The sequence below is a fragment of the Eubalaena glacialis genome, chromosome 6, assembly GCF_028564815.1.
Source record: "Eubalaena glacialis isolate mEubGla1 chromosome 6, mEubGla1.1.hap2.+ XY, whole genome shotgun sequence".
NCBI lineage: Eukaryota > Metazoa > Chordata > Mammalia > Artiodactyla > Balaenidae > Eubalaena > Eubalaena glacialis.
Genome location: NC_083721.1, coordinates 74,650,466 through 74,674,652, shown reverse-complemented (window position 1 = coordinate 74,674,652; position 24,187 = coordinate 74,650,466). Strand labels below are relative to the sequence as shown.

The following is a 24,187-nucleotide window of genomic DNA, read 5'->3' as shown; positions in this document are numbered from 1 at the left end:
ACCCAGGGAACAAGGGCAGCACAGGGATCCGGGGCGGTGTCAAGGTCTGAACCCAGTCTCCACGTTTACAGACTGTAACACCCTGGGCGTGAGTTTTGCCTTTCTGGGCCTCTATTCCGTCACCTGTAAAATGGGGATAGAAACAGTATTGACCTCATGGAGCTGGGATAATTAAACATCCAAGCACTTTGAATGGTGCTTGACACATGACCCATGTTCACTAATTATGAATTATTATTGTTATTTACACAGTCTACTTCTGTTCCCCCTTAATTTAAACTGCAACAGAGGAAAACAAAGCTTCGGAGGTGCCAATGACATGGGCCTCGCTGGGGAGAGGAGGTATAGCCTTCTTGATGCACCAAGTCAGAGCTGAATAGCCAAGGAGTGATGCCACAGTTTTATTCTTCATTTACATGGAGGAGACCCCGAGGAAGCTGGATGCTCAAAGTCTAATAATAAATTAACCTTTCAGAGACGTATGTAGCCCTGTAAGGTTTCTGCAGATTTTCTAACAACTCTGTGAGACACACAATATGACTCTCATTTTACCACTGAAGAAAGTGTAGAAGACAATTCAGTTTGCTTAATTCCACGCATAATCCTCTATCAAAACTGTATATTCTGACAAACTGGATTTTCTAGTTTAACAAAGGCAGAAGTAGCGACATTCTGTAAACTGAATCTTCTGGTTAATGGAGTTCCAGGGAAACAGAATCTTACAGCATCTTATCCAGAAAGACCTTTTTTGGGGTGGAGGTGGTGATGGTCTCAGGAACCATGGAATGAGGACAGTGCAGACAAGGAATCAGGCAGATCAAGGAGCATGAAATGGGGAGAGAGAGGCAGCTGAAGCTTGAAATGCAACTCCTGCTAAATGGGAAGGTGGCTGCCAGGCTGTGACGAGGAGCGGAAAGTTCACGTTTCCTGAATGACATCGGAGTCACAGCAGCTACGTCTGCAGGTAGACAGCTTTGCCAGCTCTGTGGAGGGAGAAGAAGGGAGGGGCCTTTCTCCCAAAGTAGGAAGAAGAAAAAATGTTGGTGCGTCCAATAGGTGCCCAAGAGTTCTAGAAGGACTGCAGGCAAACACATGACCAAAGACCATCTGGAGAAATTGTCCCATAAGTGACAGCATCTACCGGGCCCTAAAAGAATGTGTCGGCACCCAGAAAACCAGATTTTCAGCCTCTCAAATGATAACGTTCCATATTTTAATCACCTCTGCTGGAAGAACCACCACAAGGAGATGATCTGCTGTTTAAACCTCTCGGATGCGTTTTCTTTGCGAACAGTCACCATGTGCTGCATTGCATATTTAACACAACTGCTTTACTTATTTTACAAATACTCACATAGCACTTGTACCAGGCGTTGTTCTAGGCACTGGACAAACATTAACTTGGTCAATCCTCACAGTTCCATCCCTACCCACGAGGAAGGTACTGTTTTACAGATGATGCCCCCAGGCACAGTGAGGTCAAGGGGCCAGTTCAAGGTCACTCAGGCAGTGAGTGGCAGAGCCAGAATTCAAACCCAGTCCGGCCTGTGCCCTTAACCTCTCCACTATGCTGCCTCGTGAGCATCACCCTCAGCCCAGTTCTGAGAGAGAGGAATGAAGTGACCCAGCTTCCCAAACCTGAGAGGCTGGGCCCTTCCTCTCCGCAAATGCTGGGACCCCCTGCTCCCCAGAACCTCCTGGCCGGCTAGACAGTCAGAGCCCTGAATGCCAGGGCAGAACAACAGCTGCACACCAGAATCCCCTGCGTGCGAAGCTTAAGCTTTTCAAAACCCCTAGAGATCAGCCCAGATGTATACCAGAGACATCTAGGGGTTCAGTTCCCTTTTATCCCCATATAAAATTTAAGCTAATTTTTAGGTGATGATAGAAGCAGTACGGTCTCAAAGCTGCCTTAGAGAAATCCCCCTAAGCTGTGACTAACGCCCCATGGCCATGAAATCCAGCTGTCAGGAAGCTCCAGGGAGCAGAGGCCCTTGGAGCTAACAGCTGTGAAAATGTACTGTCCTCACCTGGCGGGAACACCAGAAGGTGCAGGCCCCACCCAGACGGCAGGAAGAAAAAGCAGGTCTTTAGGACGGCATGGTTTGGAAAAGAGTGACAGACCGTGCTCGTCCCTGCTTGAAGCTGCTAACATCCATCTCACCCTGGTTCTCTGGCCTGAGACGGCCAAGCCAGCCCACCCGTCAGGAGAAATGACACAAACACAGAGAATCTATTTTTTCCTTAAAATGGAGACGGGAGACTATAAGTGAAGAGGGGAAAGCAAGAGAAGGTGGTCTGTGCGGCCACATCTGGGGAAGTCCCTGCAGGCCCTGAAGTCCTTCCAGGCGACTCCCAACAAACTGAAACATTTCTGCCAGACCCTGGCTGTCCCAAAGCTTTCTTCTTTGTCCCTTTCTTCTTTGAATAGCTCCAGACATCCTGAAAACCGTGCTGGTCCCTGTGCTCAGAGCATGAGCATGACCCCTGCGGATCACTATGCCCCTGGGCTGCGTGCAAGGCCCGGGGAATGGGGTCCTGCAGGGAGTCGGCACACACATTTGTATCCCTGCAGCAGTCAGTCAACCCCTGGAGGCTGGGTGGGACTCAGGGAAAGCTACAGGCTGGGGCCCTGGTTTCCCAGGTAAGAAAAGCGTGCCCACAGAGCCTTGCTCCAGAGCGGCCTCGTTCCTGCTGCTTGGTGCCTGGGCCAAGATGGAAGGCTTTTCCGTCCATATTTCCAACTTGCTGATGGTCAGAAGTGGAATGACCTTCCTTGGGGAAGGGAGAGGGGTTTGTGTAAGGGAAGGGCTATTAGCCACACAAAAGATCACTCAGAGGAAATGAGAGCTTCTCTGCACATCTGAATATCTGAAGGACTTTTGTGGGGAAGAGTACACACACACACACACACACACACACACACAAACACGTCTTTGTGTGGCCCCAGAGTACCGAAGTGAGGACAATGGGTAGAAACCACAGGGAAGCAATTTTAATTTAACTTTATATACAGAAAAACATTCCAACAAACTTGACCAACAATAAAATAATGGGCTGCTTTGGAAGTGGCAAGTTCCCCATCACGGGAGGTAATCAAGCTGAGACCTAATAAGTCAGGGACGCTTTAGGGAGAATTTAAACACAAGAAAAGATGCCCTCAGCTGTTTCTCCTATTCCTGAGATTCTGTAATTATTTTAACAGAATCTATAACTGTCTGTTCGAGTTAGGAAAGACATTTCAATTCATCCTTCTCAGGTTATAAAAGAGGAACCCAGGGCAGGTAGAGAGGAAGTGACTTGACTGGAGCCACCCAAGGCTGCCTCTCCATCCCCTCATCCAACAATCATTCAGCAGGATGAGGCAGGCTTGTTAAGCATGTCAGTGAGAGCAAAGAGGCAGCAAGGAGATGGGAGGGAAGGAGGTAAAGTACAGGTGGATTAAATTTCCAAGAGCTGGTGACAGCCTGAGCACCTTCACACCGCCCTGGAGACCCCAGGCTGGCTCTGCACACAGTCCCCAGGCCTCAGCACCAGGAGGTCGAGACCACAGGAAAGATACTATAGTAGAAACAGGCTGCTCTTGCAGTAAGGAGCAGGATGGGATTTCTGTAAACTAAGGGGTAGATACTGAAACTCATCAGACTCAAAGACACCCACAGTAAATCTTTCCTATCATCTTAGATGGGTCATGGATGAGGAATGGATGGATGGATGGATGGAGGGAAGGAAAGAAGGAAGAAAGGAAAATGCTCTCATGCTTCCCTAACAGTAAGAGGTATTTAATCCAAGTCAAGCTGCAGACTATCACAAAAATGAAGCCCATGCCCTCTAATAACTAAAAACATTCCCTCTTTGGTATAAAAGCTATGAGTGGCCTGACTGGACACAATTCACACTAAAACCCACACCACTGAGATTCCCCCAAAACCCCAAATCCCAAGAAACAGACTAAGAATAGCCATCCACAAGTCTCTTTAATTACACACTCATCACAGCAGCCATCACCAGGGACATCACTGTGCTGTGAGGAAAAGTGATAAAACTATTTTTGCCAGAGGGACCTGTACAGGTCAGAGCAGAAATCCAGCCTTTACCAAATATAACTGTGAACAGAGGTAGGAGGGCAGTTTGCACGGGGCTCAAACACTAAGGAGGAACTTGAGCGCTCTTAAAGTTTTTAATGGAAAGACTGTGTGTCTTTAACATGCAAGTAAGTACAGTCTTTCCTGGGTATGTGTGGGGCATTGGTGCCAGGACCCCCCCAAGAATACCAAAATCTGTGGATGCTCAAGTTCTTTATATAAAATGGAGTAGTACTTGCATATAAACTACATACATCCTCCCATATACTTTAAATCATCTCTAGATTACTTATCATACCTAACACGATGTAAATAGTTGTAAATACAATGTAAATTCTATGTTAATAGTTGCCAGTGTGTGGCAAATTCAAGTTTTGCGTTTTGGAATTTTCTGGATTTTTTTTTACCTTTGTTTGATTGAATCACGGATGTGGAACCTGGGAATAGTAGCTGGAGGGGTGCAACTGTATATGCTATAAATCCCAAAAAAGGGGACTCAGGCTGGGAGATGGCTGGGCGTGAGGCTGCAAAACCTCTCCAGATCTGCTGCCTCATAATTCAGGAAATAGAGGGCAGGGGCCGGGAGCGACCCCTCTGGGACCTCAGGCACAGAGAAGACAGGGACCCGAGTTCTAGTCCTGACCGTGTGACTGAGTGACCCTGGGCAAATCTAACCCACGCCCAAATCAGTCTCTTCTGCAAAACAGGGATCAAACTATCTGCCTTCCCACTTTGCGGGGTTAGTATGAGGAGCAGATGTGAAACCAACCTGGAAACAGTTGAGCCCGGCTCAAGCCTAAGGGACTGCAGTGCCGTTCCAACCACTGGCAGGAGCCAAGAAGCTGCCGCGGGAAGCTCACAGCTCACAGCACGCCTCTGAGCTGCCAGCAAGGCGACTACATGGCTGTCCAAGGACGTGGACAAGAAAGGATCAAACAGAGGTCTGAGGAAGCAAATAGCTTATTCTTTGCCTCTGGAACAAAAGCCTTCATCACACGAGTCTAGATGCAGAAGACAGGTTCTCAAACTGAGACATGACCCCAGGGAACAAGTGTCTAGAAGGAGGTGGACAGACTTCAACTCGGTCAAGTCCCAGGAGGCTGTCCATAAGCTCAGGCTTAGCTGCAGGCAGCCCTGGTAACACCCCGCAGGGTTATGCCAGGCCATGGTGCCCATGCGCCTCAGAGACCGTGCTCGCATCAGCCAGCTTGGAGAAGCTGGGGCAGAGAAGGGGCCCTGAGACAGTGGAGTGAGAGAGAGAGTGGAGTGTGACACTCCTCTGGGGTATGGGGGTGGAGTGGCATGCAGGGATGGTCACATTATAAGAAGAAGCTTGAAATGCTTTAATACTGGTACTTCGAAAACCCTTGACACCGTATGCTGTGAGCTGTTTTCAGTCTGTAATTTCCAAAACACAGATGGCTACTCACGGTCAGCTCCAATCTGGCCAGTTTCTGCACCTTTCCCATTGGGCTTTCCACACTGGTCTCTGGACCACGGAATAGAAAAGCAAAGTCATATTTTTGATCATGGCCAAGGGCATGCAACTGGCCTGGAACCCCAAAGACTGTGAAAAGAAAAGGGCCAGCGGCAGCTTCGTGTAATGCAGGATGCAGCCTCTTCCTGCACAGCACGCTGCCTTTCCAAGCCCGGACAAAGTCCTCCTGGCTTCAAAAGGCGGCCCCACTTCCCACTCTACAGTAGCCCCTCTGGGGACATTGTCCACTACTGACCAGCACCAAGGGAAGATGTGGATTGTGTAGGACGGCAGGTGGGGGGGCCAAGTTGCTCACTGAGCACCTCTGTGCCTGGTGTTGTGTGATGTGTATATGACATCACTTCATTCTCAACTGTTCATTGAGCACCCACGGGACTAAGCCAGTGATGCTCAAACAGGGGAAAGTGAAGGCAGAAACTCCAACATCAGAATCACCGAGAAGGCTTTTCCAAACACATCCTTTCACCTGCATTGCAACATGTGAGTCACATATCTCAAATATGCCATGGTGCAGGGAGCAGAAATCACTTTATAACCAATATGCTGGGCATATCCCCATTTCACAGATGAGGAAACTGAGGCTTTAAAAGGTTTCAATATATTATCCAAAGTAATATGACTAGTAAGTGGTGGAACCAGGAGTCTACCCAGCTCTGTCTGACTTCAAGGTCGGATAATTTCCTGACATTCTAGTCTATCTTCACAATGCAATGAGAGCATGTACAATATAATCCCAGAAAACCAAGTGATTTGGTTTTATCCCTATGGTAAAGTTCAGTCCCCTCTACTTCCTTGATCCTTCATGCCATTATTTGAAAATAATAACCAAGCCTTAAAACTCCAAGACATTCTTAGAGGACCAGAGATGGACGATGGCTACAGGAATGGTTTCAGTTCAAGGCTTCCAAATTGTACTTGTGAGACTGGGAGAGAGAATGGCAATGTTTTATCAGCCAAGGGCCCCGTCCACAAAGAGTTCATACCTTTGTCGGGGGAGACACACACACACACACACACACACACACACACACACACACACACACGAAGCATCTGGCCTCCAAGTTATGACCTGTTGAACGATCTCAGGGCAGTTAGCGCTGAGGAGTGGGGTTTACAGCTGGGAGCAAGGAGGCCCTCGGTGGGCTCTCTGGAAGTGGGGGCTTCCCACGTGGGCCTTGAAGGACGACTGGGGCGAAGAGCAGGATGGAGGGAGAGCATCCTAGGCAGAGGGAAGGTCATCCCCAAAGGCCACACATGTGGGTGAGCACCTGTTTGGGAGATAGCAGGGGTTCAGGGTTCCTGTACAAAAGGTACAGGGAGCTTGGTGGGAGGGGGGAAGGTGGGGATGTGGGGAAAGGCAGACTGAAAAGGTCCCCGAGTGGCGGGCTAAGGCGTGTGGACTTTAGAATTAGCACAACGCCTAGCATACAGTAGGTGGTCAAGAGAGTGTGTGAGAGGTAAGTTATCAGTTAATTTGGGGCCAGGGAGGACAGGGATGGGGTAGGCTGCCCCTCGGCTGCAAAACACACAGCTGTCAGTGAGCCAACAGACGGTGTCCAGCGTGAAATGAAACTGAAAGTCAAGTGGACACTCTGGCTAAGGAGCTTCTAGGCAGCAGATAATGGTGTGAAGTGATGCAGAGGGAACCAGGGCCTTCAGCGTCAGAAAGAGCAGCAGGAAGGAAGTAAGGTCCGGAGGCACCTCTGAGTTACGGGAATGCGACCACTGAGAATTTTACAGGGTGCTCAGCCCCTTGGCTGCAGGCGGGGCCAGCTGTCCAGACTGTATACTCTTGAGGGTGGGGCCTGTGGCTTGTCCACTGAGCCTGGTGTAGAGAAGGCCCTCAACAAATACCTGTGGAATCCTTAACAGCTAAGCTACTAGTCACCAAGTTAGCATGGATAAGCTCAGATGTCCTGGGATGAGAGGACAAGGGCCACCTCCCAAAAATGCACCCAAGACCGAAACGTCCAGCTCTCGTTAATTGCCTAAGGTCTTCATCTTGGGTGAATCCAGGGCCAGCCCCATGAAATCCGCAGAGTCTGAGTTTCCACTCCATTCCCCTCCTGGAGTTGGGCTGTGCTGGGCTGGGCTGCCCTCACCTACAGCCCCAGCTGGTTGCTCCCAGACGAGGACCCCTCCCAGCTTCTGGAGATTCTGCTCCAGACGTAATACAAGCCCATGCAGGAGGCAGAGGCGACATTTCCTGAGCCCTCCTCCCGCGTCTGGGAGTGCACAGAAGCACAGGGTCAGCCTTTCCCAGTCACAGGCTGAAGGAGTGCAGCCCTGGTGAAATTCTGACATGCGGCGAGTGCACACTAAAAGCTCTTGGGAATTTTTGAGACCAGCCAAGAATCAATAGTGAAAACAAAGCATTTACACTTTTGAGAGGCAGTCGTCTCACCTTCACTTCTTTCCTCTGATTCCTTCCACATGGAATTATGGCCAAATCCCAGTGGTTAGTTCTCAAGTTAGTATCTACATAGTTTGAGCACTACCCAAAAGGGAAGCTCTATCTTCCCATTCAATCCAGGGCCAATCACAACTCCCGCAATGACACGGAAAACCAGGAGAAGTGGGGGGCAGGCCTGGTAAGACGCATTCATAGAGATGGCCTGCTTTTACTCTTCACCTTGGAAGTCCAGTCAATAGCCAAATTCCAGCCCAAGAATGGCCCAACATCCCCTTCCTGGTTCTAACAGATGCTGAATCCAGATACACTGCCAACCTCAGCAGTATTTCTCACCCTAACTACCTCAGCCTCTCACAGCTTCCTCCCCCTGCCTCATCCCCGGCCCAGTCTTTTTCCTTCCATCCTTCCCTGCTCTGCCGCCTCGAGCTTAGAGTGATAACACATCCTCGGGTGGCCCAGGACAGACTTGGTTTGCCCTTGAGGTCCTGGGGTGATTATTAACAGCATCCCCTTTTCACTCTCAAAGTATTCTAGTTTAAACAATAAATTAATGGTGAAATTAAACGGTCACCCCACCCATGCTGCACTTCCTCCAGGACTATTTCTCACAATGTTTATCTTTAATTACAACAGTCGGCCAGATCTAGAAAGTGGAGACTAATCCAAACTACATCCAGCTTCCTTCCCTCCTTCTCTCCTTTCCTTTAAATTTTACCCCCCATTTTGTGCCAAAAGGATTTATCTTAGCTAGCAAAGATGCCAGCAGGCATCCTATAGAGAGCCACAAGCTTACTACAGGTGTACCCAAGTTTGGCTCTAAGATTTCTGTTAGTCAACTGAAAGCAAAGGACATCTAAACAGTTGTACAGAAGGGGAAACCAATTCATTATCCAGGAGAAATAGGACTATTCGTGACTCTAAGACCAGGGAGAAGAGTCTCCAGCTGGGCCGTCAAGGAGGCCACTCTGTGTGTATTGACAACATCCCAACATCCTCACTTCCATGCCTGTGCAGACAGCAAGGCCCGGGGGCTGGAGTCTCCGTGGGCCATCACTTCCCTGGCTTGTTCATGAGGCAGCACCGAACAGACAGGATGGTGGATGAAAAGCAGTGAATGTACAACTGCCGCATGACTCCAGGCCTCTCCTCCTTCCCTCTTGCCTTGGGTTTCTCTCCTCCTCTCCTCCCCGTCTAGACCTTCGAGCTCCTCAAAGCACCTTCAGACACTGAGAGTAGTTCAAAGATGTTCGCATACACATTAAAGTAGTTGCCCACTCTGATAAATGGTAAGTCTGGGGATCTTTCTATTTTCTTCCCAAATTACACTTCTGGACGAGAATTATGATTGGCCTTGGCATTTTATGATTAGGTAAGTGTGAGGTCAATTAGAAAAATCATTTGGTGGAATTTTAAATTACCAATAAAAATCAACTATTTCAAGTATAGGGAGAAAACATTTGAGAAAAAGTTTGAACACCCTAAAACTTTTGCCATCAGCCTTCAAGGACCAGCCAATGACCGACCAAAGCCTTCGGAAGGTCCAGGCCAACTGGAGGAGGCATTTGGTCAATTTTTTGCCTCAATGAACTTTCAGACCCAAAGTCTCAAACTGGCAGTTCTTGGGCTGAATCTGGTGCACCATTTTGTTTTGTTTGGCCAGCAAACTGTTTGCTTAATTGCCACTATTTTAAAATCAGGAGCTTTTACATTAATAACACATATTTCTGGCTTCTCTTAGAAAAAAAAAATCAAAACACCTGGCAACACTGGGCTCATATTCATGCAAAATAAACAAGATAATCAAAAACACCAGTTAAGAACCAGGGCATAGATGGGTTTTCAATCAACGGCTCTCCTTCCTCCTGTGTCACAATCCATTTTTAAACCTTCAAAAACTTGTATTACTTCCTGGAGGCATTTACCTGAAACTAAACTGCTACAGGCTGGATCCTGAGTTCCTGAATCACAAATGATTCTTGTGCCTGTTACAAGATGTTATATTCACTGGATGATCCTCTTTTCCTTTGAGAGCCTAACCAGATGTTCTCTCATTTTACACTTTTTAAAACAAAAAGCCACTCAGTATCTGATCCTGAATGTGACATAGCACGTGGACTGGAGACTGGGGCTCCTCTGCTCTGGTCTGTGCAGGTGGCTGGTGGGCACCTATCCTCACAGATATTCCATTTACCCACACATCTCTCCTACGTTTCAGCTGGCTGTTTCAGCCCCCTCTGCACCAACAAGGCCTCAAAGGCTCTCTCTACTCCTTTTATACAAAATGTATTGCTTGATCATCTATCTGATGCATTTAACCTTTGATAGCAGCTGAAAGGATGTGAGGTGTCAGTGGAAAGGGGGCCTGAAGGACCAAGGTCACGTCGTACTCTTCCCAAACCCTGCTGACATCTTGGCAGGAAAGAGGAGGCAGAAGAAATGCGGATGCCTCTCCTCTACTCTAGTCATTCCTTCTAAACACACAAACCACCTTTATGCTTTTACCTTGCTTACACACCAACTTCCAGGCTGAGAGCTGAATACCAATGAACTACAGTTACATTATTAGGAACATGAAAATCTTGTTCGTTGCTGAGCCAGGTTAGAGCACTAGAATTATACTGTCTTCTTTACAGTTCCAAGCTCATGATCCTTGGGTCCAACAAGATAAGGTGGTCCTAGCAGTTAGGGAAAGGGTTGCCCTTGCTTATACTCTGTGTAGACACTGGGCTTCACGTTATTAAGGGAGACAGTGGTTCCTTACAGGGCCAAGGGGTCAAGGAGAACCAGAGAAGCATCCAAACGCACTGGTACGCACTCCACGCTGCCTGACAGTAATGAGGCCCCACGAGCATCTCCATGACCTCACATTTCTGAAAGCCCATCAGGAGCAGCAAGCCTTATAATGAGTGCTCATCTACAGAGGCGGGGACAGGCAGATTATTATATAGGAAACAATTCTGGTTCCTAAATAAGCACCTCCTTTTACAAATAGTGATAGAAAAGTCTTGAAGATAAGGACGCCAGGGACGGCTAGATGCCTGGATCAACGTGCTCCTACGGGCAGCTCCTTGATGTGGGGGTCAATTCTGCCCCCTCCAAACAGAAGATCATGGGAACACTCTACGATCAACAGCAAATGGCTTGTTTAAAGAAGTCACTCAACGCAGGAGTCGGAGGTAAGGCGTTCAGTTCAAACTCAAGTCCAGTTTAAAAGCTTGATATTTCTGCAATATCAATTCTGCAGCTAACCTAGTGGCAGAGGCCTGGGGACTGAATATCCATTACACTTAATCACCTGCAGAAATGCAGTCATGTGGCTGAAATGTGTACCCGAGGTAGCCATGGAGCCATATTGAAATTCCCCTCACGTGGAGCCAGTCATGCCTAACTTAGCCCTTTTCACACACTGTTTGTCACAGAAAGTCCCTCTTGTACCTATGTCACTGTGATTCAACTCTGCTATTTTGCCTCTTTTCCCCAGGAAGATGCTTACAGATAAGTCTTTTTTGCTGCCTAGATTACAAATGAGGTTCTCTCAACAAGATGTTTATTTGGCAAAAGAAACAAGTTGTAATGCAAAAAAAGGATAGTCCTCCCGGGCCTGTCATCCTTTGCTGGGCCTCTGTTGGAGCACCTGCCCAGGCCCACCCCCCAGTGGAGCCATCCAGGGCGGCAGTCCCGCCAGCTAGGCTGCCACCCCCTGGAGGACAGGGTCTAGTTTCTCTCTCCTGCTCAGCCAGGCCCACAGTAAAAGCCCACTGGGTGAGTCTTCTATTTGTGCAAAGGGCCAGGTCCGTCCTAAGCATGCTTCCTGGAGGCTATACCCACACAGCAAATCCAAGCGCCCTTCCAAGAGACCTTTCAGAAGAAAGAAGCATCACACACACACACACACACACACACACACACACACCCCTTAGAATTCTGAAGGCAGAATATTAAACTGAGGATGACGTTGGCCACACAGTGAAGTTCTCAGTCCCACGTATTTGTGGCTCATCCAAGAGAAACCTCTGAACAGCAGCACTGACTTGCTGTTTGCATCTTTGGCATTTGTGTCTTTACTGAATTTCATCTGCCCTATCCCCCTCACATTATAATCTCCTTGAAAGCAGGAACCATGTGTTCTACCTCGTAATTCCTCAAAGCACCTCATCTTACGGGTCACACGCGATGAACCCAATAAAAATTAAGAATAACAATGTTTCCTATGGATTGTCTTTAAAAAGAAAAATGTGAAAGCAATTTCTATAAAAACACCAGTGATGGACTATGGACCCTTACTTAACAGCTGGCCGACACACTGTTGAGGAAGCATCCTCTGATTAAACAATGGTTCCTTCATGTGTTCAATCAACAGCTACTATGTGCCTGGCACTCGGTCTGCACACCCTAAAGTTAGCATGCAACCTGGCCTCACCCCATCCGCTCCTTCATTTCCTCACTCATTCTTCCAATGACATCTGTGTCAGGTACCATGCCATGGATCTTACTTACTGATTCAGTAGTGCCAGAGGACTCATAATGCACAGGATGAAAGAAGAGCTGAAATGAGTAGTGTTTTCAGAGGAGGGAAGCCCCTCACATGGTCCCCACCAGGACCTCATCTCAGCCTAAGCACTCGGCCTTTGGGAGCCTCCCTGACTCCCATGGCCTTCAGATGACAGCAGATGTTCACAGCTTCCCCGGGGGGGGGACAGCCATCAGAGAGGAAATAATTATATTAACAGTAACACAATTCCACTCAGGTTTTCTGTATGCAGCTTTTTCCTTTTAAAATACATTTTCCCAGTGGTGTCATTAAAAAATAATAATCTTCTAATAGATATTTTTATCTCCACCGCAGGGCAGGTATTTCTCTCCCCTTTTACTAGTGATTCCTGGAGGGGCTACACCACTGCCTGCAGGTTACACGGGCTCCGCAAAAGCAGTCAGCCCTGTCTTCTAAATCCCAGGGAAGAAGGACTACGGGGCTTCTTTATCAGTCACTAGTTTAAAAGCTGGCAAGCTTTTCTCTCTTTACTCAGATTTAACTCTAATAGAAACTGACAGGTTTAATCTTGGTTAATTGTTTTTAAAAACACAAGAACAGCAGCCACGAAGTTGATCCTCAGGTGTCAGCGGGAAGAAGAAAATCTACTACCTTTCACCTCCAAGCCCCATGCTTACTCATCCTGAAACGACGGCGGGGACAGGTTCTCTTAAAAGCAGAGCTCCATGCCTAGTGAGCAATGGACCTGAATTTATATTGGCCGTAGAATCTTCAAGACATTACTGCTACATTAACATCCTGACATAAGACAATCTGGAGAGGGATGGAAGATGTTGCTTGGCTAGATGTTAGAGCCGTGTCTGTCTGTTTTCCTCCCTCATACAAACTGATTTCAGACCAAGAAACTTGAAGACAAAATGACACCATGAGTTCACACAACCTCTCAGCTCCAAACCCAGAAACAAGCACATAGAATTGTTTTTTTTTAAATAATGGATTTTAAATGACATTTACTGATGAAATGGTATGCTGTCTGGGTTTGCTTCAAAGTAATGGTGGTGGCTGGGGAGGAGGGAAGAGGAAAAGTGGATGGGGGTAAAGATGAAACAAGGTTGGCTCACAGTTGATAATTACTGAAGCTCCATGAATATTATAATACTGAAGCACCCAGAATACTAGATTCTAGACAGAAAACATGATTCTGTCTACCTTTGTCTATGTTGGAAGTTTTCCAAAATAAAACATAAAAAAAATAGTAATTATATTGGAAGACTAGCAATGTTTAATAAAGGAATACTGACTTAGGTATAAGGATGGCCAAGATACACTGTTTAGCGAATAAAAAAGATGCACAAGGGTATATAAAGTATGAGTCCACTTATACACACCATGCATGCACACACACACACACACACACACACAAAACTGATAAATTTGTAGAAAATTTCTGGAAAAATAATAATCCTCGTATACTGTTTGAATTTTTAATGAAAATGTATTACTCTTATATAATAATTTTTTAAATTCAAGGAATGTAGCAGGGGAAGGGAAATAATAGTGGTGAAAAATGAGATGAACATCTCCATGAACCAGAAACCACTAGAGCCAAGGGCTGGAGTCCAGAAGCAGGTAGCGACCGGAAGGTCACGTTCTGGAGGGCACTGAAATACCGCAGGCCCCCAGCCAGGCTCACGGTGTGAAACAGGGGACCGGTGCTTGCCTCAGGCACAGTCTGTCCTCCTCATGTTCCCCCCCGCCCCCCTTTTCCTTCCTCCTCTGCTGCGATCTTCTGTACGCATACCTTCCGCCTCTTTGAGCTCCTGGTTTCTGATAGAGGCATGTTAAAATGTCACTCCATCATTGTGGACTCATTGTTTTCTCCTTGTAATACTGTCAGTTTCTGTTCTGCAAGTACCTTATATTGCTTCGGGTATATAATAAAAGTATAAAACAAGCCTGCATAGATGCTAAATTGCTGATGCTGCTTTCCTCAGGGGAGGGAGGGAAGAAGGGGAACAGAGCAACAACACCCTAGCTGCAAGGAGTCCAGGAAAGAGTCTCCAGCCTTTTTGTCTTCCATAAAGGGAGGCAGGCTTCTATGGCAGGACATTCCTCAAACATGGGAAGGGGGTTCAGATGCTGAGAAGCCAAAATATCAGCACTAATTATGCTAAATTATCAGTTGCTCCAGTTTCACATACCATGAGGAAACTGAACCTCAGAGGTTAAGTGACTTCCCTAAGGTCACAGAATCAAGTGGCTGAGTGGGACTGGATAAAATTGCTACCACCAGTAGGAAGTGCTACTCTGTGCCAGGCACACTGTTTAATTTAGCCTCCAGTCAACTCCACTATATATAGTACTGTACAGTGCTATAATCTCCAGGTCTCAGCTAAAGAAACTGAAGCTCAGAGAGATCAAGAAACTTCCCCAAGGTCACACAGCCATGAGTGGCAGAGGTGGTATCAGTCCACTTCCTCCCCTCCTACTTCTGTGCTAGTCCTCACTTCCTTCCCAATGTCCCTGAGAGCCCTTCTCCAGTCCCAGGAGTGGGATAAAGCAGCCTGCAAATAAGCTGGACATTTTCATTCCAAGCATCTGGAAAGAGGTTAGGCTGGCACAAATGCTATCCATAAAAACCACATGACCCAAAAAGGTAAAAGAGGGGACACTATTCAAATATTTACCACAAAAGCAAATTCCTGCCTGGTGGGGTTATCAGCAGCTGACAGGATTAGCCTGCTGCTTCCACCTCATGGTGGGTTTGGGCTCAAACCATCACACAGCCAGCCTGTGGAGCCAAGAGAGAATGAACCGGAAGCCCATGGCCCCCACCAACAAAGCTGCCATTCAGCAGCTCCTCAGGCGGCAGCTTCAAGACAGAGTGACCATGACCAATGGCTGTGACCCCAGCTCCTCAAAACACAGACACACACACACACACATTCACACACTCACTCATTCCAGGCTCAGCAGGAGCCCTGTGACCTGGCTAAGCCACTGCCAGGCTTCCTAGCCCCAGGGGCCTCCCCTGACGACCCAGGCCACAGTCTGGGCCCCGGCTCCTGCAGGGGGTGGGTGGTGGACCTCAGGCCTGGTGCCTCATGGAGACTTTGAGGGCTGCCACCCAGCCTCCCTCCCTCCCAGCCTCCCACCCTCCCAGCCTCCCTCCCTCCCAGACTCCCTCCCTCCCAGCCTCCCACCCTCCCAGCCTCCCACCCGTTTCCCTCATAAGCTCCAGTTCCATACCCTTTGTTCCTGCTCACTCAAGGATCTTACAAAAAAGCCAGATCACTGTCCTCTGCTAAAAAGAGAGGGTTTAACACTTTGGTAGGGGTAGAACTGCCAGATTTAGCAAAGAAAGAAGGGAAGAAAGGGAAGGGAGAGAGGGAGAGAAGGGAGGAAGGGAACCCAACAGGACACCCAGTTAAATTTAAATTTCAGATAAACAACAAATACTTGTGTAAGTATATCCCTATACAATATTTGTGATATACTTACGTAAAACAAGTATTCGTTGTTTATCTGCAATTTGATTTAACTGGGTATCCTGCATTTTAACTGGCAACCCTATATGGTTGGGAGTCGGGTAGAAGAGGAGGTATACAGAAAAACACATCAGCTGGAAAGGAAAACACAAATGCAGTTGTGATGATTAAGGAGGGAGGGAGACAACGCCTTTACTGAGAGTCTCTTTTACACCAGAAACTTGCATGTGCATTATTTCATTTGAGTGTTCCAGTAATTCTGTGTATTAGACATATTTATCCCCACTTACAGATGAAAACACAGAAGTTCAGAGAATCAACTGACTTGCTAAGTGTCACATGGGTAATTCGTGAAAGGCAGGACTATAATCCACGGCTTCTGAGTATAATCTGAGTGCTATTTCTTCTACATACGGCTGCTTTGCCTGCTGATACACCCTTATAATTTTTATAGGTTGTACACAAAGCGGATCCAACAGTTTTCTTTACTTTTCCAATACATTCAGAAGGAAGGAAATTCTAAACGGCATCCTGGACTAACACGTATTTGCAAAATACAGTCGTCTATTTACAGAGATCATTCTATTTACAGAGAAAGCACTAGACCCTTCTCTCCTTTGGGCCACTTATCCCAACTAACCACATTGCCCAGCTAACCATAGTTACCTGACAAAGAGGCAGAGAAAGAGTCAAGATGGGAAGGACAATGTTCCACCCAAGATGACCACTGCTCCCCAATTTTCAGATGAGGAAGGTCATGAGATATCTGACTCAACAAAATCTTACAGGGACCCAAGAGGAAAAGGCTCCTCTATCCTTATGCTAGCATCCCACGAGCTATCATTTTCCCGAAAACACAGTTGATTTGGTGTTATGTTCTGGGCGGGAAATTGTTTTTTAAAAAGCTATCTGTCAAAAGGACAGTGGGAAATACTTTCTCCTCCAGCCCCCCAAGCCTCTAACATTTGTGGCACACAATCGAAGGGAAACAGCCATAAAAATGACTTAATATGTGCTTTTTTTGAAGTACAGTAACTGTCGGACAAGTGACTATAAAAATAACACAGCTGAGAAGGTCTAGATTTATTTCTGCTTAGTGAATTTCCAGATCAGAATGTGCTCTGTTCATCAGTTAAGTTTTGCTTTTGTGCTGTTTGGTTTCTAAATTTTCCTTTCTTTTCACAGATGCTAGCAGCTTCTGTTTATGACAAAATCTTGCCCATCTCACAGTCCACACTCAGGGAGACCACGTGGCAGTCAGGCCCCACTGCCAGTTCCTGGGGGAGGGGCGGTGCCCACAGAGGTGGGCAGACAGCCGCGGGGATTCCCCACCAGCTACGATGGCCAAGTCCATGGAGATGGCGCTGAGCCTGTTCACAAGGGCTCGGTGCTGCCTGCCCTTGCTCAGGCCCTGTTTACTCCCCTGCCTTCATCCCCCCTCTTGCTTCTCCCACCCCTCCCTACAAACACACACACACACAGCACAGACTCCAAAGTGGCAGACAACTAACACTTGATCTTTTGGGCCACTGGAGCCTCCAGTTTTCTTGTGGAAGATGGCAAAATACCACACTCTGTTTCCGCCCCAGCCAGCACCAAACATTCTCAGCCTGAAACAGATGACAAATACCCAAAGGCAATTACCCAGAACCTGCGGGCACAGATTAGCGCCCGGCAGTCATTTGCAGACTTACTTATCAGAGGTCTTTAGAAACATTTCAGCTGGAGAGGGGTGGAAGAGGGGGAGAACATGGACGGACTTCTAATTTCTGTTGATTCTGAGGGCGCAAGCCCTACAAACAAGGCATTTTTTGGACTCTACCAGCTGCCCTGACGCAGGGGTCTCATCTGTCTCATTGTACAGAATGATAATTAAAGATTCTGAAGGTGAGAAAAACTCAACTTCATTTTGGATCTAAAATCTTTCCAAGATTTCTTTTGAAAAAGACAATTAATCATAAGAGATTACTACAAGCAACTCTATGCTAATAAAATGGACAACCTGGAAGAAATGGACAGATTCTTAGAAATGCACAACCTGCCGAGACTGAACCAGGAAGAAATAGAAAATATGAACAGACCAATCACAAGCACTGAAATTGAAACTGTGATTAAAAATCTTCCAACACACAAAAGCCCAGGACCAGATGGCTTCACAGGCGAATTCTATCAAACATTTAGAGAAGAGCTAACACCTATCCTTCTCAAACTCTTCCAAAATATTGCAGAGGGAGGAACACTCCCCAACTCATTCTACGAGGCCACCATCACCCTGATACCAAAACCAGGCAAAGATGTCACAAAGAAAGAAAACTACAGGCCAATATCACTGATGAACATAGATGCAAAAATCCTCAACAAAATACTAGCAAACAGAATCCAACAGCACATTAAAAGGATCATACACCATGATCAAGTGGGGTTTATTCCAGGAATGCAAGGATTCTTCAATATACGCAAATCAATCAACGTGATACATCATATTAACAAATTGAAGGAGAAAAACCATATGATCATCTCAATAGATGCAGAGAAAGCCTTCGACAAAATTCAACACCCATTTATGATAAAAGTCCTGCAGAAAGTAGGCATAGAGGGAACTTTCCTCAACATAATAAAGGCCGTATATGACAAACCCACAGCCAACATTGTCCTCAATGGTGAAAAACTGAAACCATTTCCACTAAGATCAGGAACAAGACAAGGTTGCCCACTCTCACCACTATTATTCAACATAGTGTTGGAAGTGTTAGCCACAGCAATCAGAGACGAAAAAGAAATAAAAGGAATCCAAATCGGAAAAGAAGAAGTAAAGCTGTCACTGTTTGCAGATGACATGATACTATACACAGAGAATCCAAAAGATGCTACCAGAAAACTACTAGAGCTAATCAATGAATTTGGTAAAGTAGCAGGATACAAAATTAATGCACAGAAATCTCTTGCATTCCTGTATACTAATGATGAAAAATCTGAAAGTGAAATTAAGAAAACACTCCCATTTACCATTGCAACAAAAAGAATAAAATACCTAGGAATAAACCTACCTAAGGAGACAAAAGACCTGTATGCAGAAAATTATAGGACACTGATGAAAGAAATTAAAGATGATACAAATAGATGGAGAGATATACCATGTTCTTGGATTGGAAGAATCAACATTGTGAAAATGACTCTGCTACCCAAAGCAATCTACAGATTCAATGCAATCCCTATCAAACTACCACTGGCATTTTTCACAGAACTAGAACAAAAAATTTCACAATTTGTATGGAAACACAAAAGACCCCGAATAGCCAAAGCAATCTTGAGAATGAAAAATGGAGCTGGAGGAATCAGGCTCCCTGACTTCAGACTATATTACAAAGCTACAGTAATCAAGACAGTTTGGTACTGGCACAAAAACAGAAATATAGATCAATGGAACAGGATAGAAAGCCCAGAGATAAGCCCACGCACATATGGTCACCTTATCTTTGATAAAGGAGGCAAGCATATACAGTGGAGAAAAGACAGCCTCTTCAATAAGTGGTGCTGGGAAAATTGGACAGGTACATGTAAAAGTACGAAATTAGAACACTCCCTAACACCATACACAAAAATAAACTCAAAATGGATTAAAGACCTAAGTGTAAGGCCAGACACTATCAAACTCTTAGAGGAAAACATAGGCAGAACACTGTATGACATAAGTCACAGCAAGATCCTTTTTGACCCAGGTCCTAGAGAAATGGAAATAAAAACACAAATAAACAAATGGGACCTAATGAAACTTAAAAGCTTTTGCACAGCAAAGGAAACCATAAACAAGACCAAAAGACAACCCTCAGAATGGGAGAAAATATTTGCAAATGAAGCAACGGACAAAGGATTAATCTCCAAGATTTACAAGCAGCTCATGCAGCTCAATAACAAAAAAACAAACAACCCAATCCAAAAATGGGCAGAAGACCTAAATAGACATTTCTCCAAAGAAGAGATACAGATTGCCAACAGACACATGAAAGAATGCTCAACATCTTTAATCATTAGAGAAATGCAAATCAAAACTACAATGAGGTATCATCTCACACCGGTCAGAATGGCCATCATCAAAAAATCTAGAAACAATAAATGCTGGAGAGGGTGTGGAGAAAAGGGAACACTCTTGCACTGTTGGTGGGAATGTAAATTGATACAGCCACTATGGAGAACAGTATGGAGGTTCCTTAAAAAACTAAAAATAGAACTACCATATGACCCAGCAATCCCACTACTGGGCATATACCCTGAGAAAACCATAATTCAGAAAGAGTCATGTACCAAAATATTCATTGCAGCTCTGTTTACAATAGCCAGGACATGGAAGCAACCTAGGTGTCCATCATCGGATGAATGGATAAAGAAGATGTGGCACATATATACAATGGAATATTACTCAGCCATAAAAAGAAATGAAATGGAGGTGTTTGTAATGAGGTGGATGGAGTTAGAGTCTGTCATACAGAGTGAAGTAAGTCAGAAAGAGAAAAACAAATACAGTATGCTAACACATATATATGGAATCTAAGGGAAAAAAAAAAAAAAAAAAGAGGTCATGAAGAACCTAGTGGCAAGATGGGAATAAAGACACAGACCTACTAGAGAATGGACTTGAGGATATGGGGAGGGGGAGGGGTGAGATGTGACAGGGTGAGAGAGTGTCATGGACATATATACACTACCAAATGTAAAATAGATAACTAGTGGGAAGCAGCCGCATAGCACAGGGAGATCAGCTCGGTGCTTTGTGACCACCTAGAGGGGTGGGATAGGGAGGGTGGGAGAGAGGGAGATGCAAGAGGGAAGAGATATGGCAACATATGTATATGTGTAACTGATTCACTTTGTTGTAAAGCAGAAGCTAGCACACCATTGTAAAGCAATTATACTTCAATAAAGATGTTAAAAAAAAAAAAAAAAAAAAAGACAATTAAATTGATTTAAGTTTCACTGTTTGTAAAATCCTCAAGGTACAGAAACCATAAATTCTGGCCAACACCATTTAAATTAAGTGTGATCAGGTTTCCATTTATATTACATGAGAAGATTCCAAACCGAGGCTTGGAGGCCTCAGGGCTCTAACTGCACTTAATAGTTAGCCTGGTTTAAGGATCCCTGGGACACTGGCCCTACGGAGCAGTGAGGAGCTCACCAGCTGACAAGCAACCTCAGGTCAAGGAAAGACGATGCGGAAATGGTGAGGGTTGGAAGGGCTGGGATCACAAATGCCAGGGCTGAAAGAGGGAGGCCTCGGAGCCCACCTGCTCCCATTCTCAGATGGAGGAGCCCAAGTGTGGTGGCTGAGCAGGCACCAGCACATAGGATATCAGACTCTCAGTGCTCCTTCCATCTCCTCCCAGGATCTTCGTTCCCTGACCAGGGATCTAACCCATGTCCCCTTGCAGTGGAAGCGTGGAGTCTTAACCACTGGACTGCCAAGGAAGTCCCTCCTCCCTTTGTTAAATCAAGACCCCCAGACATAAGATACACCTCGTATGAAGGTGAGGGAATGAGGCAGGGAGGCTGCTATGAGTACAAGGGCAGATGTTTGCCCAAACCTCCTCCTTCCCCACACACAGCAGAGTAAAGGGCTCCACTTTGTCACTCTGGGGCAACCTGCAAGAGGTTTATGTAAGGGAGAACAGCCCACCAGGCCCAGGAGTTATCAACTCATTCAGAGGCCTTGCAGGAATTTCCTGTTGTGTGATCTGGGTCTTGCAAATAACTACAACCAAGCGGAGGCTGTCACTCTCCTCTCTCTTAGAGGAAATGCGTGTTCTTGAGTCACCAGTTGCCGGTGCCCTGCAGCTCTCCAAAGACTGGGCCTAGCTCTGAGAATGCCCACAGGGAGCCAGCAGGCGGGTGTGCACTGAGAACGAAGGGTGGGCCAGCCCAGGGGGCAGTGAAATCCCAGCTCCAGGCTCTGGGTGAGCTATGGCTCTGGCCAGAGGAGGAAGAGTCAGCAACATGGAACTCTCTGTATCCAGGGCCGTGGACCTAGTTTTTAACAAAAACCTACATGTGCTTCTGCTTTTCCTTTCCTTTTTTAATTTTTTTAAATTGTAAGACATACATTACGTACAAAGGAGTACATGCAAACACAGGCACAGTCCCTCAAGTGGAGCACAAAAGCAATGCAGGCCTCCAGCGGCAATCCCCACCCGTGTCTGCGTTCCCACCACTCCCCTGCTCCCTCCAGAGGCAACGGTCATGCTGGCTTTGGGAACCATCATTCCCTTGGTTTTCCTTATGATGTTCACCACTTGCGTATATATCCCTAAAGATTACATTTCCATTTTGCCTATCAATGCACATAGCTAGCTCCCCGTCTGCTCGTTTTATCTTTATATAATACTCAGTTAGATGAATATATTATATTTATCCATTCTGCTGTCTATGAGGATTTAGGTTGTTTTTGGTTTGGGCTACTACAAATAATGCCGCGACGAACACTCTTGAATGTGTCTCCTGGTCCTCAGGTGCTGGAGTTTCTTCATGCTGCACACCTGACAGGGAAACACTGCAGCACGAGAATGCGCTTTTCACTAGGAGATGCCAATCTGTGTTCCAAAATTATGCTGCCTCTCCCTCCCTGAAAGACACTGATAAACCCACTCCACTTATACAGAGGAGGGGTCATGGTGACTCGAGGCCAAGAAAACCTAGTTCATCACCAGACTAGCAAGTTAAAGCTATATCTTGATACCTCCTCTGTAAGGCAAAGCCCAAGATTTTAAAATTCTGAGCTGAGCCAGAACCAACAATCCAAACGGCTGGGCTTTCCACAAGAAAAAATGTCACAAACTCTGCCAAATGAATGAAGTAACATCTATGGATTCGGTGCAGACCCACCTGCCCATACTACTAAATATAAGCAGTAAGTACAAACGTGTCCCTGAGATATTCAGCACAGAAAGTCTGCAGACCGATCAATCCCGATCTGCTGAGGGTGGAGGGGGAGTGAGGAGGGGTCCTGGAGGCCGCCCACCAGCTGCTGCCACATACCTGTACACTGGCTGCATCTCCCTTGCTATGCCAATGACGGCGCCGGGCAGGAAGTTATCGAACTCCTCAAACAATTCCCGGATGTTGGTCTTGTACTTTAGGTCTAGGTCCAGCTGAATTATCTGCAGGATCTCTGGAAGAAAGAACAATACAATAATGAGACAGACACACATCCTGGGAGGCTCAGCCTCTGACAGAAAATGAAGTGGAAGGTGCAGAAAAGAGTACTGGATTATTCTTGCTGTCACTGAATAATGCAAAGACACTGCTTGAAACAAAGGCCCTTCGTCTACCAGCAAGCCCCCACTCACTAGAAGCCTTCATAAAAAATAGTGGCCCTGTAGATTTCCTTCCAATTGCAGACATACAGTTTCTATAAAACTAGGCAACCAGATCCCCCAGTTTAGGCCACTGTCCTGGTGTAATTGTCAACAGAGCACCATTTCATTCTCAAAAGTATCTGATTTAGATGATACGGTACATGGACACCCTACTGAAAACTCAAAGCATACAGGTGTTTCTCTTTGGGGTACAGGTAGTAAGTCACCCACAGAAGTCATTATTGCTTCAGGTTCTTATTACTATATATTTCTTCAAACCTTGATATGTGTGGAGTTAGGATGCTGACCCAGAGAGAAACAGCTAAAAGACCTCAGATACTGTTGTTTTTTTTTAACATCTTTATTGGAGTATAATTGCTTTACAGTGTTGTGTTAGTTTCTGCTTTCTAACAAAGTGAATCAGCTGTATGTATACATATATCCCCATATCCCCTCCCTCTTGCGTCTCCCTCCCACCCTCCCTATCCCACCCCTCTAAATGGTCACAAAGCACGGAGCTGATCTCCCTGTGCCATGCAGCTGCTTCCCACTAGCTAGCTATTTTACATCTGGTAGTGTATATATGTCTATGCCACTCTCTCACTTCGTCCCAGCTTACCCTTCCCCCTCCCCGTGTCTTCAAGTCCATCCTCTACGTCTGTGTCTTTATTCCTGTCCTGCCCCTAAGATCATAAGAACCATTTTTTTTTTAGATTCCATATATATGTGTTAGCATACAGTATTTGTTTTTCTCTTTCTGACTTACTTCACTCTGTATGACAGACTCTAGATCCATCCACCTCAGTACAAATAACTCAATTTCATTTCTCAAAAACTAGTTTTTAAAGACAGTCTTAAAAATAAT

At 46.0% G+C, this 24,187-nt stretch overlaps 1 protein-coding gene across 1 annotated transcript in view; it reads right to left on the bottom strand.

Annotated features, from left to right (window-relative positions):
* Positions 1 to 24,187, bottom strand: part of XXYLT1 (xyloside xylosyltransferase 1) — a 190,827-nt gene that overhangs the window by 54,492 nt on the left and 112,148 nt on the right. The window contains exon 3 of the mRNA XM_061194331.1: positions 23,003 to 23,135. Within this exon, the coding sequence (XP_061050314.1) occupies positions 23,003 to 23,135 (133 nt within the window). The remainder of the gene's footprint in view (positions 1 to 23,002; positions 23,136 to 24,187) is intronic.